Consider the following 17929-nt stretch of genomic DNA (forward strand, 5'->3'; position numbering starts at 1 on the left):
AGGCCACTCTGCAATCCTGACGCTCCCAAACCTGCCAAAAGACTCCTTCCCTAGTGGGACTGGAGAGAGAGGCATCCCCAACCTCGGCTCCAGGTGGGGCCTCAGAAGCCCAAGACTAAGGGGTTGGCAGAAGGAAGCGGCTGGAGGAGCTGGGAAGTAAAGGCCCAGGATCCCACCTGTTCCACCCCCACCCGAGGGAGAGGGAGGCAAGAAGATGTCTGTCTTTCTGACCCCTCACAGAGGGGTCCCAAGAGGCCAGCCTGAGTGGCATTCTCCCTGGTCCGTGATCGTCTCCCCCTAGATCGTCCTGCCCCACCCCCAGCCGATGTCCACTCTCAGCCCTTCTCCGGTGGCTCCTGGCTTTATTTGCAAAGGGCCCACTGTTGAGAATTAGGGCTTCCCCCTCCCTCCCTTGACCTCAGCTCGTCTCTGCCCCAGCCTGGCAGGACCAACTGGGCTCAGAGTCTCAGGGCTGGGAATCGGTCTGCCCAGGAAGAGCTGGTTGTTTCGCAGACACCCCTGTCCACACAGCTATCCACCGCACCCCCTGTACCTCCCTTTCAGGCCAGCCGCCTCCCCTGGCTGTTGGGCCAGGCTGGGGAGGGCACGCCCGCTCTAGATGAAACGCTTATCCTGCTCCCGGTAGGAGAAGGGGTCCCCAGGGAAGGGCTGAGGTGGAGGCTGGTTGTAGGCGCCCTGCAGGAAGATCCAGGCTGTGCCCACCACCATGATGGGTGTCACCACAAACAGGCAGAGTCGGTCCACTGTGCGGGCTATCCGATTCCAGCAGTCCTTCTCCTGGGGGCAAGGGTGACAGAGACAGAGACAGTGGGGTAAGAAGGGCCCCCAGACCACATACTCACACCCCAAGCCGGGGCCCACGGCCTCGGCGTATCTGTGGGGCCTGCCTCGGGCTTGCAACAGATGGCATGTGCTGCCATGTCCCCAGCAAGGGCCCAGGCCCACCTCCAGCCACAGGCGGGGCTGGTCGTTCTGTCTGTCCAGGAGACAGAGAGCAGGCCCACAGACTCCCTCCCAGCCTCTCAGTGCTGCCACTAGCTTATATGTGAACTAGGAAAATATGCCCCTTTGTCAGGGGAGATTTTTTAAGTTGTGTAGCACTGAACAACCCTATAGGGCCGCCTTTTAAATGTCTGGCTTTGTCTGGAGTATCAAGCTGGGAGTTGAGCAGGGACAGAAAGTGATTGACAGCTGGGAGAAAAAAGGGACCCTAAATGAGGTCCAGATTGTGACCCCAACGGGGCAGAGCTGTGCGCCTGTGTGTATATCTGAGTGTGTGCCTGGCCCTGCACACTGCTATGGGATTTTAGGCAGGGGATCCCCCTCCCCGAGAGGCCTGGAATCTGCACCCACTGTGAGCTCCATCTAAGTTGATAGGTATCTCTGAGGGGAACTGTGCCCCCTTAAGATATGTGTCCGATCAGGGCACTACCTGAACATCTGTACACAGCAACCCTCTGGCTACTCACGTCATTGTAATTGTTCTGGTCCTTCATGTGGTTGACGATGAAGTTGGCCCCATCCACAGCTGGCTTCAGCTCACTGAAGAGCTCCTGCTGGGCCTGCTCAGAGCCTACTGGGGGCCGACCTGTGGACACCAGGCCAGAGGTGGGCATGGGGCCTGCCCTCACCCCATCTCCTGTGGATGGGCCGAACTCCAAGCCATCAGGGACCCACGTGCGGTGGTGAGGCGCCGGGCCAGCCCATGACGCTCTGACTGCTTCTCAAACATGAGGTCACTTCGGGACTTCAGCGAGAAGTACTCCTCTGCCTTGGAGATGTAGCCCACGGAGCTGCTCCTCCGAACCAGGGTCCCAGGGCTGGGCCCATCCTCTGCCGGACGGGACATGTGCAGGACCTCAGGCAGGGTCTCCAGGAAGAGCTATGGCAGGTCGGAGGGGCCAGCTTACAAACGTGGGTCACCTTCACACATGCAAACATCACACATGCAAACATCTGTGACTCCATTCCTGGCTTGCCACAAAGTGCTCGCCCGTCTGATGCTGTCATTTATTCTTCTGATCCCCTACTGATGGACAGTTAGGTTGCTTCCAACTCTCTCATTACAGCAGAAGAACACTGATCCCCTACTGATGGACAATTAGGTTGCTTCCAACTCTCTCATTACAGCAGAAGAACGCTGATCCCCTACTGATGGACAATTAGGTTGCTTCCAACTCTCTCATTACAGCAGAAGAACGCTGATCCCCTACTGCTGGACAATTAGGTTGCTTCCAACTCTCTCATTACAGCAGAACTCTGATCCCCTACTGATGGACAATTAGGTTGCTTCCAACTCTCTCATTACAGCAGAAGAACGCTGATCCCCTACTGATGGACAATTAGGTTGCTTCCAACTCTCTCATTACAGAGAAGAACTCATTTGTTGAAAATGAATTATATATGAAAAAAAAAAGTAAGAAAAATGCCCCCAACGCAGAGCTAAGACCAGAAAAGTTGCTAAAGTATCCTCAGCTGTCCCAAAACAACCAGGTGGCCCTGCAGAGGCCAGGAGGCAAGGACAGTCCCCTTCCTGGGCACCCTGCCCCCACATTGCTCACCTTCCTTTGAATCAAGGTATAACAAACACACAGTAGACTCAACAAATCTTAAGTATGTAGCCAGGTGAAATTTTACAGATGCATTCAGCTGTGTAAACACCTCTCAGATAAGATAAGAACTGTATGTCAAAAATGTTCCCTCCTGCCTCACCCCCATCAATTCCTACCCACACCCAGAGGGAACCACCATCCTGACTTCTAGCACTGAAGATTGGTTTCGCCTGTCCTTGAACTTCACAGAAAGGAAATCTTGCAGTCTCTTTAGCATCGGGCTTCTTTTATGTAATATTCAGCCTGGGACGTGGGGAGCAGCAGGGCCACTTTTGCTGCCGGGTAGCACCCCCTGTTGTGGGTACCGCTGCGGCTTCACGCATCTCCCTGCAGAGAGGCACGTGGACGACCTCCACCTTTTAGCTACTGAGCCCTCACCTTCTTGACTCCCTCAGAGAGCATGTGGGTGCTGGGCGTGCGGAAGTGGATGTTGAGTACGATGACACAGATCACCACGACCATGGTCACCAGCACCATGCCAAAGAGCAGGAACCTGTGGGCACAGGTGCAGCCTGGAGCCCCCGCCCAGAGCGAGGAGTGGCGGGGTGAGGCAGGCAGGGACGGCACTCACTTGCCTATGAGGGGGATGGCCATGGACGTGGCTGGCAGCCTCTTGGAGATAAGCAGCAGGAAGACAGACTGGGCCAGGAGCACCGAGATGGCCATTGACGTCTTCTCGCCACCTGGGGAGCCCATCCTTAGCTGTGACCTCTGGCCCGGGGCCCGGAGGGCCCCACGGTGGTCCCTGCACTACTGTTCACAATGCCATGGTGCCCTGGGCTAAGGAGCTGCCACTTACTGCTAGGTGACCTTGGGCAAGCAGCCTAACCTCTCTGTGCCTCAGTTTCCTCAACCACTAAAAGCCGGAAGGCCAAAGTGAGAGAGTGTGTGTTAAATTCTCAGACGCTGCCTGCCACTGGGTGAGAGCTCAAGGAACCCCTGCTTTCCTCGTTAGCCAATCCCCTGCCACTCAGCCCTGTTAAATCACAGACCTTCTCTGTCCCTCCACCGCACAGAAAGCCCCAAGGCATCCTCACACCCAGATGACATTCCTGCTCTCAGCCCTTTGCTCAGAGACCCCAGCCCAGCACCGCCCTGCTCTTCCCACCTGCGCCCCTCAGCGTGCTGTGCCGTGCTGGCCCTGTTGGTCTTGGGTCCACGGCCCCGCCCCAGCGCTGCTTCTCGGTCTGCAATGCGCCTCGCAGCCAGACTCCAGCTCCCGCCCCACCGCCCCCCAGGCTGCACTCCTAGTCTTGTAGTTTCTACTCTGTCTGTCAGGGTCCGGGGCGGGGTCACATTTGTCTCTGGAACTCACTGTGCCCTGCTCATAGCCAAGTAGCCACAGATGACACGTGCCCTTCTCGAACCAGGTGTGTGTAGATTGCACGCCCCATGCCCTGGCTTCCCAGAGACCTTGTTATCCACCCATTGGTTCAACAGCCAGGCCCACGGTCACACAGTGGTGACCACACAGGCCCGATCTCTGCCCTGACAGAGGGACACTTTTGTAGTTCTCCCTAGGGTCCTTGGGAAGCCCATGATGAGAGGCAGAGGGGAGGTCCAAGAGGGATGGAGCCCCCGGGGGCCCTGTCCACTTGGGGGATGTCTGACAGGGTCACAGAGCCCTGCCACTGACAGGCCATGTGCCCCTCGTTCCTGGACCCTGGGCAGGGAGCACCAGGTTGGTGACCCCCAGGAGGAAGTGAGGGGCAGGGCAGGGGTGGCCGAGCTCAGGGGCCCTCGGGGAGGGGCCCGGGGCTGGGCTCACAGTCCGCCGGCAGGTAGAAGACTAGGTTGATCATGAAGGAGATGAGCACGCAGGGCACCAGGATGTTGATGACGTAGAAGAGCGGCTTGCGGCGGATGATGAGGTAGAAGGTGACGTCCTGGCGGCTGGGACTGCCCAGTGAGGCACTGGGGTCCACGTTGATCCTGGCCGGCCGGTGCACTATCTCCCACTCCCCGTTCTCTGAGGGTGGCACATGGATGCCTGGGGGTCAGGCCGGGCAAGGGGGCCGGGGGTGGGGGGTGGGCCTTGGGGCAGGTCGAGGGCGGTGGGGGGCAGGGGGCGCTGGGTGGAGTGAGCCAGCCCAGAGCCGCAGCCAGGCCTGTTGGCAGGGGCCTGCGGGGCTTGGGAGTGGGGTGGGGGCACGGACGAGGGTTCACACTCTGTTTCTGGGTATCTTTCCCTGGGGGTTGGGATGGAAGTTTCACTCTACAAGGGGGAAGTTTTCCTCTGGGACTGATTTTTTTTTTCTCCTTGGAAAAAATAGAAGCTGAGGCCGTATGTGGTTCAAATAAGGAGGCTTGGGGATAACAAGGCAGTGAGAGTAAGAACCCTCCTCCCCGTGATGTACCAGCCTCGGGACCAGCGGGATGTGGGTCTCCTCTGACAGACAGGGGCAAGCGGTAGGGCCCAGTAAAAGATCTGAGCCTGATCACAGAGAGGGGAGGGGGCGTTGGGAGGGGGCAACATACACACCATCAGGATGACAGCCAAAGCCCCAGCCGTCCCCTGGACCACCCCCCTCATCTGTCGGCCACACCATCCCCAGGGACCCTGCTCAGACGGGGAAGGGTCTGGCCTGTGTGTGTCTACCTGCACGTCTGTGTCCCTGTGTGTCCACGTCCTAGGTGTGTGTATGTACGCGTGCATCTCTGCGGTGGGGATGTCAGTGTGACTGTATCCGTTGGGTGGGGGGGGGTTCTGAGGGGCCAGCCCACCCAGCAGCTGCGGCTCCGGCACCTGTGAAGCCCTCGGGGTCGATGATGATCCACTCCACGGGGTAGTAGCGGCCGTCTTCTTCATCCTGCTTCAGGCTCAGGGTGATCTCCTTGGCCGTGTACTTGAGTGAACTGGGGAGGGTAGTGGGCAGAGGGTGGTCCTCAGCCGCTGGCTGGTGCCACCGATGGGGGAAAGGCTAACACAGGAGGTTCACGGGTGGAGGGGGCCACGGTGGGGATGGGAAGCTTGAATCGGGACAGAGCAGGGGCCTCTGCCTGAGCGTGTTTACCTCCCTCAGCCCCTGGCGGGGTGCCCTGGGGGGAGGGGCGGCTGGAGACGTGGGTGCACCTGAACTTGAGGGAGCAGTTCTGCCAGTCGAAGGGGAAGTAGGTGACGGAGACGGGGCAGGAGGAGCGGAAGATGGCGGGCGGCAGCCAGTACACGTAGCCTGAGGGGTAGATGAGCACGTTGCAGGAGTAGGAAATCTGGAAGGAGCCATCATTGCTGCGGGACGGGGACAAGGGCCACAGTGAGTGCTGGCCAGCTGGCAGTTGGCCGAGCTGGGGGAGGCAGAGGAGGGCGGGCAGTCAGAAGCTTGGGACTGGAGGGGGACGCTCAAGACGAAGGGAGGCAGAGTGGTGGAGGGAAGCCAGGGAGGGCTGCGGCTCAACTTGTTCTCCAGCACTATCTCTGGTAGCCACACCATGTCAGAGGGCAGACGCAGGACACTGATGTTCCCAAAATCTTTGGCCTCCCACTTCAGCCGGCTGTCTGTCCAGCCCTGGAAGCCCAGAAGAAATGTCAGCAGTGGGCTCTGCTGTTGTCCGGGCTCCCCCATTCCCCCCGCTCCCTGAGCAACCACTTCCCTGGGGGAAGACTGGACAGGGGCTGGGGCTGGTACAAAAGAGGTTGGGTAGCAGACAGTGTCTTCTAATAAAATCAAGATACTGCGACAATTTTCCCTAGGTCAAGATCCTAATCCACAGAAGGCTCTCTATCTGGGCTTGTGGCGGCATCAGCTGATGGGAAGGGCGGTCGGGCCTGGGGTTTGTCTGTAGGCAGGAACCAGTCCCTCCCAGAGGACAGTGTCTGAGGCAGGCTGGGGATCCCCAAGCAGAAGCGAGCACAGGCGAACCTGGGCCCTGCACCCTCCCCAACCCCAGCTCTGTGCGGGGTGTTCTCCTTACGTGCTCAATCCACACGTTAGTGGTGAGGGTCTCTTCAACTTCTTTCTGTAATCAAACAGGAGGACTGTCCCCCCGGGGCCTGCACCCTTTCACCAGGCACCTACTCTTGGCTGCCACCCAGGGGAAACCACGGCAATGGCCTGCCCCCAGCAGCCAGGAGTGGATGGGTAGACCAGGAAGCAGGGTGGGCATATGGCCTCTCACGTGTGTCATGGGTGCGAAACGGGGGCACCCAGAACTGAAGCTGGAGGGAAAGGGGCATCTTCAGCCCAAGACTTGTGGGCAGCACGCAGAGGCACAGAGAGGCCCCGAGCGCGTTTCCCGGGGAGAGGAGCTACCAGAGGCCGGGATGGGGCCTTGACCTTCCTCCACGGCCATCCCAGGCCAGGAGACAGCCAGGCCTCCTGGAAGCCATCCCTGCCACCGTTCCCCAGCCCAGCCAGGAGGAGCCACTCACCAGGGAGATGAGGTTGGAGAGGGTGAGGGCCAGGGTGACCTCCACGGTCTCCTCTTTGTGCGCCGCGGGCCGCAGCTCTTTGTTGTAATGCTTCTCCTCAAACAGGTGCCGGATGAGCCGCTCCTCCTCGTTCAGGCCCCAGCTGCCTGGGGAGGGTCGGGGACAGGGGCCCGGGAGGGACGCCGCCCTGAGGTCCTGCTGGGCGTGGAGCGGGCCCCGGGGGGGTGGCCCCTCCAGGGAGGAATGGCAGTGGGAAGTGGGGAGGTGGGCCTGACGCTGGGAGAGGGAGCCCCACGTAGGAGGGGACGGGAGGGGAGCATGCCGTGGGGGACCTGGGTAGGGGTCCTGGGGGACCCTCCAGGGAGGGGTGATGGCCACTCTTACCACACACGACCAGGGCAGCCAGCAGCCCCAGCGTTAACACGGGCCCCTCCATCCTGTTCCTCTGACTGGGTCTTGGGTCGGCCCCTCCTGTCGGCAGGGCTGGGGAATGCGGGCAGGTGGCCGAGGGGACAGGTGCAGGGTGCGGTGCGGTGCCAAGGGAAGAGGCCGCCGGAAGCGCAATCTGACACCTCGAGGCTCTGTGGCAGGCTGGAGAAACTGGGGCAGGTGATGCGGGCGTGGGGACAGGGACTGGCCAGCTGGGCAGGAGCCCAAGGACACGAGGCGAAGATCCCAGGCTGGGACTCCCCACCGCTAGTGGTGAGGGTGGGGGCCGGGTGGAGAGGCGGGCCATGGGGGGCGGCACTGGTCAGCCATGGACAGCAGGGTGGTGACAGGCGGCGGTACTGCCATTTCTTGGGAGGTAGACCGATATGCTGAGATGGGGGGCTCTGGAGCCCCTCTCCAGTGTCTTTGTGACCTCTGTCAACTAACTGCTTCCGGAGGCTGGGCCCTAACCCCAAAGATCCCATGTCCACCCACCCCAGTCCCATCCTAAGAAAGCTCTGGAGTGGTCTCCGTAGATCATAAATAATGTTTATTAAAGCAGTTGTGATCTTCCTATGGTACATCTGGGAAGGTACGTTGGGCCCAGGACCCCTTCCCCCCACGCCCCTGCCCACACCCAACTCTGGCCATGACAGTTTGTCATCATGTTCCCTGGACCCTCTGCAGGCCCTGCGAGCAGTAGTCCTGACCAGGGACTGCGGGGGGAGACACGGCTCAGGGCCACCTGGCTGGGGGAACCTGAGGGCTGAGTGGGTGGTGCCCCTTCCTCCCCAGCCCTCGGCCCTGCCTTGAAGCCATCCGGGGTCCCTAGGGCTCTGCCTCCGCCAGGGCTGCCAAGCGGAAGGCCTGTAGGGCCTGCACCAGCAACCGGGGAAGGCTTTGTGCCAGCGTGGCTGGCTCCAGACCCACCAGGCCGCCGAAGACCACGTGCCGGCCCCCCAGACCTGCCCAAACCCAGGCTCGGAAGAGCCCGGTCAGTGTCTTGGAGCCCAGGTCTGCCAGGACCTGCAGAGGAAGGAGACAACTCAGGGGCCCACAGCCCCACTCTTGGTCCCCTTCCTCCTCGCCCCCAGAAACTCTCACTCAGACCCAGCCCTTCCCCAGCCCCCTCCCCCAGTCCTGCACACTTTCTGCTCACTTGGACACCCCCCAAGCTCCTCCACTCACACCTCCCCCAACTCCTTCACATCCAGCTAGCATCCAGCTCACACACAGCCGCCCTCCCCATCCCCTTCCCCTTGGGCACCACCCACTACCTCCACCCCAGGCTGCTGGGGGAGGGTCTCTCCTGTCTCCCTCCCCATCAGGGCTGACCTAGGTTAGCCTTCCGAGGCCACTGCGAAGGAGTCTGGGAAGCCCGGGAACCCACCTCGTGAAAGTCCATGGCCAGGCGCTCGGCAGGGACCTGTAAGATCCAGGCATGGGTGCCCTGGAGGGCAGCCAACTTCTGCCACAGGGGCTCCAGCCCAGGGCAGCCTGCAGGAAGGGGAGAGACTTTGGGAATACGAGGGGACTGACACTAGCATGGAACCGGGGTGGTATTCCCACCAGTGCCTCTGGACACCTCCCAGTGGGCAGATTTCTCCTCCTGCTACAGATGGGGCGGCCGAGGGGCAGCCGAGGCTCAGAGAGGTTAAATGATAGCACAAAGCCCAGCATCTGTTGACACTGATGAGGGCCCAAAGTCACAAGTTCCCCCAAAGAATCATCCGCCCTGCTGCCAGGGAGGGGGAGACCGGGTCTGCCCGCGGGGTGAAACTGCTTCCCAGCTGCAGACCCCGGGAGAATCCCCTGCGGGCCTCGGCCCACCCTTGGCCTACTCCACTGGAGACCGCCGGCAGGGGGCGTCATTACCGTTCGCTTCCCCGCGCTGCTCCGACCTCCGCTTCGGGAACCCAGTGCCTGCCGCCCGCGATCCTGGGGAGCTGCACGGTTAGGTGAACGCCTCGGCCGCGCTGGGGTGGGGCGGGGGCTGGGCTGCGAGGGCTTGGGGTACCTGAGTGCAGCCGCTGCTCGCGGGAGAGGTGCCTGGGAGGATCCCGGAGCGACGGAGCGGGCCGAGCCAGGGCCGGGGCCAGGGGCCGCGCCCCCGGGCGCGGGCCGAACAGCTCCTGGGCGCCCCGCAGCAGCTCCAGTAGGGTGTGCGCCAGCGAGCGCAGCTCTGCGGGAGCGATAAGGGTCCGAGCGGCTGTCAGACGTGGGCCAGACCCTCGGGTCCCCGGCCCAGCCCCAGGAACGGGACTGACCACATCGCCGCCGGCGCTGCAGGCACTGCTGGTGCGCCAGGCGCGCACAGGCGCCCGCGGGCCCCGGGCACAGGTGGGCGTAGAAGGCACAGGGCGGGGCGGCGTCTGCCAGCGGCTCCTCCGACGGGTCCCAAGCCAGAAGCTCCCTGCAGCTGGGCTCGCGGCTGAAGCGGGCGGCTGCGAGGGGCGTCAGGGGCTAGCCTACTCCACCCCCGCTTCCCCTCTTCAGGCCCTATAGCCCCCAAAGCCCTCCGCGGGAGGAGGATAGGCTTTCCCGACGCAGGAGGCTGGGAGTGGGCAGGGTGGAAAGGCGCTCGTCCCAGGGCAGTTTGCCGGGCACTCCGGGGAGGGGGGGAATAGGGATGGGGCGCTCACCGCTCATCTGCTCCTGGAGCCAGTCCTTGAACACAGCCACACGGGTGTAGACCCCAGGCTTCCCTGGCTCCCCGCATCCGTCCCCCCAGGAGGTGACTCCGTACAGGACCTCCCTGGGGCGGGGGCCAGGTTCAGAACAGGTCAGGGGGCCTCCAGAGTCACCCTGCGAGGATCCGAGCCAAGAGAGAGGGCACTGCATCGATCCATGTCACCCTCAATGACAGCCTTATGGCTGGCAGGGTAAAGCAGCTCTGAGCTCTACTGGGGTTACCACTCTTGGACCCATTTTAGAGATGAGGATATAGAGGCTCAGAGAAGTTGAGTGACAGACTGATTGTAGAAGGAAAGGAGGCCGTCCCGCCCCTGAGGAGTGGCGCACCACTACCCTCCGATCAGTCGGGGCTCATACCTGGCACGAGTCAATGCCGCCGGCCAGGTAGCCGGCACAGAGCATGCTGCTGGGGCGCAGTCCTGGCCCCAGGGCCCTTCTGCAGGTGTCGGCGCTGAGCAGGGGCACACGGGCTTCCCTCACCGCCTCAGCCTCAGGCCCATCTACAGGGAAGCAGTGGAAGGGGCTCAGGCCTGGAGGGCAGGGGTCCTGCTTCAGAGGTCTCCCTCCCCCCACTGCCCTCCTTGACTTCCCCCGCTTTGCGAGATGGGCAGCATTTTGTGAAGACAGCTGGGCGTAGGTCAGAATTCTTACACCCCAGCCTTCCCAAACTCCATCACCCCAGTCCCCCAATCTTCCCACGCACACGCGCGGCTCACCCAGGCCCTGCCCTGCCTAGTACCTTCGAAGAGGGCACCCCAGCCCGCGATGGCGCAAGCAGTGCCTGCGGGGGGCTCCTGGGGCTCTTGGGGCAGGCACACGGGGCGCGCCGCCCCTGTCGGGCTCACCGGCGTCCACAGCTGCACCAGGGCCAGGTCGTTGTGGAAGGTCCGAGGGTCAAACTGGGGAGGGGGTGGCGGCGCAGCGTCAGTGCGGGTGGGGGTGGGGTGCTGTTCCCAACTCTGAGGGCCCGGGGGCTGCCCTCTCACCTTGGGGTGGGGCAAGATGCGGTTCACCGGCACCTCCTCCGCCTGCTCCCCCCGGGGCCCCTCGGCCAGCGTCACCGTCCACAGAAGCTCGTTCGGGGCGCTGCGGGGCGAGCGGCGGGAGACACGCCGCCGCACAAGGATGCAAGAGAGGTCCCCTGGAGACCCTGCCCTCCGCCCACAGGCACCACCCAGCGAGCCCGTGCGCCGGGCTGTTTCTCCGCCTGGGGGCAGGGAGGGCGGGCCCGGGAGAAGCCGCGACGCCGAGTGGGGAGAAGGCCCAGGACGGTGAGTCCCCGGAGAATCCGCGCCCTGGCTGGGCGGCCTGGGCGCCTTGAGGCGGGAAAGGGGACGGCCGCCGCCAGGGGGCAGCAGAGACCGGTCCTCGCGCTTGGTGCCCGCCAGCCGACCCCGGAAGAGCTGGACCCCGCGTTGGGGATCCGGTTTGGGCAGGGGTCTGGGGCCCGACGTACCCCGCGAAGCAGTGCGCCGCCGTGAGCACCCAGGACGCCGCCACCAGGACGCCGCCGCACAGAGGCTGCCCGCCGAGTTGCAGCCTCACCAGCCAGGGCCAGGCCCCTGGCGGTGCCGCGCTGCCCCCCACAATGCGGCCGTGCGCCCGCGTCACGTTGACAGCGCCCGGGCGCCTCTCGCCACACGGCCCTAGAAAGGCCGAAACGGCGTCAGGAGGGACGAGTCCCGCTCATCCTCACCACTGAGACCCCTCCAGGGTCCACCCTGCTCTCAGCCCTGCCCGCCTCGAGCCTTTTCAGCCTCACCTGGCTCAGGTGGATCCTGGAGGAGGGGGGCTCGAGGCCCGGGACGCTCAGGTGCTGCTGAGAAACAGACCCCTGAGCCTCACGGACGGCCTTCCACTCTTCTCCAGCCCAGGCTGGGCCCGAGCCCTCCGGCCACCTCACCCGGCACCCCCTGCACACATACCCACCCCCCTTACCCTGCCCGGTAGCACTCAGGGTCTGTTTCAGCTGCCATAAACTTCTCACTGCTCAGCAAATAAGCCCAGACTTATTTGCTCCTGCCCTCCTGCCTTTGCACACGCTGTGCCCGTGCCTGGTGTGCCCTTTCCACTCGAGGAGACCTTCCTGAGCGTCATCTTGGTTGCAGCCTCACCCAGTCTCTGTCCCCAAGAGGGGTCAAGTCTGAAGGGAGGGGGCGGGGTGGACAGGAGAACGGGCCCAGGGTAGTCAGCGCCAGCTCACCCGGGCATGGAGGGGTGTGATTGGCACAACTTCGGCACTCATGCAGTCTGTGCTGGATCTCCATCACCACCCGATTTACTGCCCACTGGGCGCTCCTCTGGGCAGCCTGCAACACTTTTGTCCCCTGGGCTGACAGAGCTGCTAGGACATGGGGCACAAGTCATGCACCGTGGGGGAAGAGCTCCTCCGCCTCGCCCCAGCCCTGTGCCCTGCCTTGGGGGACCCGGTGGGGAAGCAGGTTGGGCTCCAGGAGCCCTGGGACAGAATGGGGAGGTCAGAGAGCCCCACGGTCCCAGGCCCCAGCACACAGAGCAGGCGGTCTCAGATTCTCAGCCCGAGGTATCTCTGTAATTTCAGCTGAGCTGGGCTGGAATCTTTGCAAATGGCTTTTCCTTAGAAACCTTGAAAAACAGCACCCCAAAGGTATAGATATTACAGAACTCAGGCTTACTGACACAAAATAACCAGGGCTGAGTTGCCCACCTTGGGGTCCAGATAGCCAAGGGGATGCCCCCCTGGGCCCCTTCGTCCCTGCTAAACCCAGGACCTTCTGTGCCTGCCAGCTCCCCTTCCCCTTCCACCCCCGTCCTCCCCTTTCCTCTCCCACCTGTGTCTCAGTGCCTGGCCCCTTCTCCCAGCAGGGTGGGCAGAAAGGGCCAAAGGTCCTTGTGAGTTGGGAGGGCAAGCTCACGTCCCCCTGCCCGAGACCATCTTGCTCTGTGCTCCTCCCACCTCGGCATCTCCCTCAGAGCAGCCTGGGCTCACCTTGCAGGGTGCTGGGGGGCACGCGCGTGTACAGTGGGTGCCCGTGGGCAGACCGCGGGTCTGGGAGGGGCAGCAGGAGCAGCAGCAAAGCCAGCAGCATGGCAGCCGGGGCTCTTTCCCCCTCGGGGTTCACCCTCCAGGCGTTATCCTTTGGTGCCTGCCCCTGGGCGCTGAGTTCTTGTTCCTCAAATCATCTGATTCTATTCTTTTACATCAAAATGACCGGCTTCCCTTGGTCTGTTCCTCACCTGGCCCTTAACTCCCAGGAGCCCACAGGGGAAATGGGGCTTGGGGGGCTATATACAGGACAGACTGGGGGGGGACACGGGAGGGGGGCCAGGGTGGGGGGAGGGAACGGGATAGTGGGCTCGACCCTCACCTTTGAAGTCTCATCATCCGGGCTCTGAGGCCCCCCTTCTGTCAAAGGAGCCCTTGTTTCTGCGGCTCCATCAAAGGGGCCTGGACAGGCCAGAAGAGCTGACGGTTGGGCTGGGGGCCAGGCAGAGGGGGGCTGGTGGGCAGGGGCTGGCCCTGTCTCCAGGGCTCAGAGCTGGGGCGGGGGGCGGGATTCCCATCTGCCCCTATTCCCTGAGGAGTTTACAGTTATGCTGGGGGCAGATGCTCCTGGAGGGAGGAGACAGGGGGTGTCTGAGGGTCCTCAGCAGCCCCACCCACTGAGGAGGTGCCCGAGCTCCCAGCCTCTCTGCCCCTAATTGCTTGGCAGTGTCCCTCCCCAATGTGGCCATTTCTAAAGATGATCAAAGCGCCCTAATTAACGCAGTAATTGCTGCACTGGGGGTAGCGGGGTGGGAAGTAGCAGAGGCAGGCGGACGCTGGAGTGGCCCAGAGAGGAAGGCGGGAGATGAAAGGCCCCACCAGTGGCCCAGTTTGGGAAGGACAGGCCCCAGCCGCTTCTGCTGCTCTCCCAGACCCCCTGCCTCTGCGCAGGGCCCGCTCGGCCTGCCCAGCATTGTTCTCAGTGGCTATGACCCTGATCTGGCAGGAGGGAGTCTTCTGGAGTCTCACGGGAAGGGCCACGAACGGGCAGCTCTCCTGGGACCAAGTCCCCACCTGGGGCAGAGAGGAGGTGCTCTTCTGCCCCTCAGAGAATATCCTGGGGCCAAAAAAAGAATCCTGGTGCCCCAATGCATGCTGGTGACCCCAGGGCGGCTTTGGCAGGCCTGGTCCTTTTTCAGAATGGATCTCTCATGACATCACCTGTGTAATTTTGTCTGCCCAGGTGAACGTGCCCTGGTGGGAACCTCTCCCCCCTTTAGAAGACAAAGCTGCAGACCTGCAGAGATAGCCTGGAGTCAGGGTTCCCACGGGGGTGGTGGGTGAGACACGGAGACTGGGCGGCCAAAGCCGGCAGCTTCTCCAGCCTCTTCCTTCTGCGCCACTGTGGGCAGCAGAGAATAAGTGTGACTTCTGTTTTCCCCCCTGAAGTTCTCTTCCTACCTGTATGGCTGCGAAGCCCCATCATTCTGGTGCTCCCCAACCTCTCTGGGCACTGGCCACAATGAGGCTCCCACCCCCTGGAACTTCACTGGATTAGCCCACGCACCCAGTGGTGTGCTGGAGTCAGCTCAGACTGGCTCCCGAGAGCCAGCTGTTGCCATCTCTTCCCAAGTCTGCATTTGGTGACATCACGCTGGTAGCTTGAAATCAGCCAGGTTTGGAGTATTTACACCATGGGAATCAGCAGATGCTACAAATCAGAGCTCTTTTTCCCCCAGAAAGCCAGTCCTTTGGCATTTATCAGCACACCACTGTACACACAACTTTTTCCCCCTCACCGATTACCACCACACCTCATGAAGGTGATCCCTCTGACTCAGGAATGCCATGAGAATACTGTCTGAGTGTGGATTACTGTGAGTGGATATTGTGAAGTTGGAAACTGTATTCGTCAGAATATCTATACCTCTAGGTACAGATGGGATGCATAGATGGGACGCATAGATGGGACGCATAGATGGGACGCATAGATGGGACGCATAGATAGGGTGTATAGATGGGACGCATAGATGGGACGCATAGATGGGACGCATAGATGGGACGCATAGATGGGACGCATAGATGGGACGCATAGATGGGACGTATAGATGGGACGTATAGATAGATAGGATGTATAGATAGATAGGATGCATAGATAGGATGTATAGATGGGGTGTATAGATGGGGTGTATAGATGGGATGCATAGATGGGATGCATAGATGGGATGCATAGATGGGGTGCATAGATGGGATGCATAGATGGGGTGTATAGATGGGATGTATAGATAGATGGGATGTATAGATAGATGGAATGTATAGATAGATGGGATGTATAGATGGGATGTATATCTAGATGGGGACCCCATAGGAGAATGGGGTTTAGGGCTTTTTATCTGTAATCTCCAAATTCTTGGCAAGAGGGTGTTAGTTCAACAGAGCCTGTATTTGAAGCATAAATGAAGGCTTGAGAAAGTGTCCAAAGGAAAATTATCTGTGGGACTTCCCTGGTGGTCCAGTGGCTAAGACTCCATGCTCCCAATGCAGGGAGCCCGGGCTCAATCCCTGGTCAGGGAACTGGATCCCACATGCCACAGCTTCGCACGCCACAGCTAAAGATCCCGCATGTGTCAACAAAGATCCCGCACGTGGCAACAAAGATCCCTCATGCTGCAACTAAGACCTGGAGCAGCCAAAGAAATATATTTTTTTTTTTTTTTTTAAAAGGAAGTCGTCTGTGGTTCCGAGAGAGAGAGCCATCCAGGTAAGAGACCCAGAAAGCAGAGAGGTGGGTGGGAAAGCCTAGCAGGCCCTGATGGAGGCCAACAGCTCAGAAGCACCCTCCAAGCTCTGCCCATAGGTTCTTGTGTTCAAGACAGAGAGATTAAGGCCTAGAGCAAAAGCCCCTCGCGACGGAGGACACTTCCCCTGGGGAACTCCTCTGGGAGGACACTTCTGCCCATTCAGCACCTAAGTCCCTCAGCTGCTTGGATTCTGCCAAAGCCAAGTGAACCAGGCCAGGGCACCAAGACAGAGCCTTCCCGCCCTGCCTCCTGGCCTCCCTTCTGCCTCCACTGGTCTGCAAGGAGGGGGAGGAGCAAGAAAACCTGGAGCTTTGGGTCTACCTACTGCTCCTTCCACCCCCAGCTCCTCTCAGGGTAAAAGCCCCACCACAGCCAAAGAGCAGTGAGGGACCTCACAGCACGGACTGCAATTCCGCTCAAGCCCCAGAGCTTGAGCTCTGCCTCAAGCTCCTCTGCCCCTCCTGTTCCCGTGACTGGGTCACGAGCCCACCCCTCTCCTCTGTCTAGACCCCGCCCCAAGCCCAGGTCAACTTCATCCACTTCCACAGGCCACCTCTTGAGAACCACGTCTAAATACACAATTCATGAAATGATTGTGTTTATTATTGGTGACGGGTGCACTAGTTCCTTACCTACATCTCTCATTGGAATGTGATGGAGAGGCCTTCCGGCCACTGTCCCAGCGGTTCCTCTCATCTCTGTCACATCACCCTCTTGTATCTTCTTTAGAGCAGTCGCTTCTCTGTTGCAAGCTGTCCAGCGGGGCTCTTGCCTGTTTAAGAGGCTCGGTCTCCACAGTCTAGCTGAGTGGGCAGCTCCCCCCTCTCCCTGCCCCACTGCAGGGCTCACTGCGGGACCCCTGTCCGAATCCCTGCTCCCCCAGGGCCCCTCCTCCAAGTGGATCAGACAAAAGGACAGGGGAGGTGGACCTTTGGGGTGACACAGTGTTGGTGTAGAGAGTGTTTCCCTCACAGCTCCAGCCAAGCGGGAAGGAGGGCTGGAATCCCCGGAGGAATCAAGGAAAGCCTTGCTTAGGAATCAGGGAGCCAGGAGAGGGAGAGATTGGCATTTCAGTGCCCAGTGGAGGTCAATTCAGCCAGAGGACACCCGGACCAGCCGGGGCCTCCCGAAGTGCCGAGTAGGGAGGGGCCCACACCCCCCACCACCTCTGAGGCTCCTGGTCCCTAAGCATTTACAGAGGGCCTTCCACTTGTGCCCACAGGCCTGAGGGTGGGTCCCAAGTGTGAATGAGACTGGTGGCTTCAGGCTTTGGAAGGGTATGAAGGGTGTGATGGGTGCGATGCTGCCAGCTATATGTTGCTATCACCCGTGTCCGGCAGGCAGGACCAGCTACACAGTTTGCTGGGGTCCCAGTGCAAAATGAAAACGTAGGGCCCCTTGTTCAGCAATTGTTAAGAATTTCGAGATGGTGGCATGTGGAACATTAAACCAAGTGTGAGGCCTTGCTGAGCTCGGGGCCCTGTACCCAGGGACACTGCCCTGAGGGACGCTTCCGTCAGCTGGCAGGTTGGACCCCTGGCACTGCTTGTTCTCAGTGAAAAGGAGCTACGGTAGCCTTAGGGTCTCGACTCTGGTTCCCCCTGGCCCAGGCGGATCAGGAGCAGATGACTGTCCCTATCCCAACCCTGAGGAACGGAAGGTGAGGGGAGACCCCTCGTCACCCTCCCACCCCCACTAGAGTCCCTGAAGCTCCTCCCAGGCTCGGGGAGGGGGAGAAGTGATTTTATCAAGCCAGAGCCTGGAGTTTCAACGGACAATGCCCAGGAGAAGGCTCAAACCTGGGGGGTGGAGAGCGCTCAGAATCTGGCCCCACATTGGGAAGAGAGCTGCCCCTTGCAGTGGGAAAGTGACCTCTGCCTGGCACAGTCGAGGGCAGTGCCTGGAAAACTTAACCTGTTTCAAATCTACGTCCTGCTGTGTCGAGATTCCCCAGTAAGCTGGTGAGAGCCATCTGTCTGTCTGCTGCAGGGAGCTAGGGCTTTCCATCTCATCCCGGTGGTCTCCCCAGCACCTAGAA

At 61.0% G+C, this 17929-nt stretch overlaps 2 protein-coding genes across 3 annotated transcripts; both read right to left on the minus strand.

Annotated features, from left to right (window-relative positions):
• Positions 1–351: 351 nt before the first annotated feature.
• Positions 352–7488, minus strand: CHRND (cholinergic receptor nicotinic delta subunit). 2 transcript variants are annotated; one of them, XM_032637726.1, is made up of 12 exons: positions 7387–7488; positions 7003–7148; positions 6546–6590; positions 6030–6139; positions 5707–5862; positions 5380–5489; positions 4402–4602; positions 3205–3316; positions 3012–3126; positions 1699–1903; positions 1491–1609; positions 352–798 (listed from the first exon to the last, which is right to left on the minus strand). In XM_032637726.1, exons 1-12 carry the CDS (start codon positions 7436–7438, stop codon positions 616–618), a joined length of 1554 nt encoding a protein of 517 aa, XP_032493617.1. In that variant the 5' UTR covers positions 7439–7488; the 3' UTR covers positions 352–615. The 2 variants fall into 2 exon arrangements, with proteins under 2 accessions (XP_032493617.1, XP_032493618.1); XM_032637727.1 differs by lacking the exon at positions 6546–6590 and having other exon boundaries at positions 609–798.
• Positions 7489–8259: 771 nt separating this feature from the next.
• On the minus strand, positions 8260–13193 carry PRSS56 (serine protease 56). The gene is made up of 13 exons (XM_032638436.1): positions 13094–13193; positions 12359–12466; positions 11888–11941; positions 11582–11771; positions 11112–11211; positions 10865–11024; positions 10483–10625; positions 10074–10236; positions 9699–9875; positions 9449–9613; positions 9307–9369; positions 8822–8928; positions 8260–8457 (listed from the first exon to the last, which is right to left on the minus strand). Exons 1-13 carry the CDS (start codon positions 13191–13193, stop codon positions 8260–8262), a joined length of 1728 nt encoding a protein of 575 aa, XP_032494327.1.
• Positions 13194–17929: the final 4736 nt, after the last annotated feature.

The sequence above is a fragment of the Phocoena sinus genome, chromosome 7 (assembly GCF_008692025.1).
Source record: "Phocoena sinus isolate mPhoSin1 chromosome 7, mPhoSin1.pri, whole genome shotgun sequence".
Lineage (NCBI taxonomy): Eukaryota > Metazoa > Chordata > Mammalia > Artiodactyla > Phocoenidae > Phocoena > Phocoena sinus.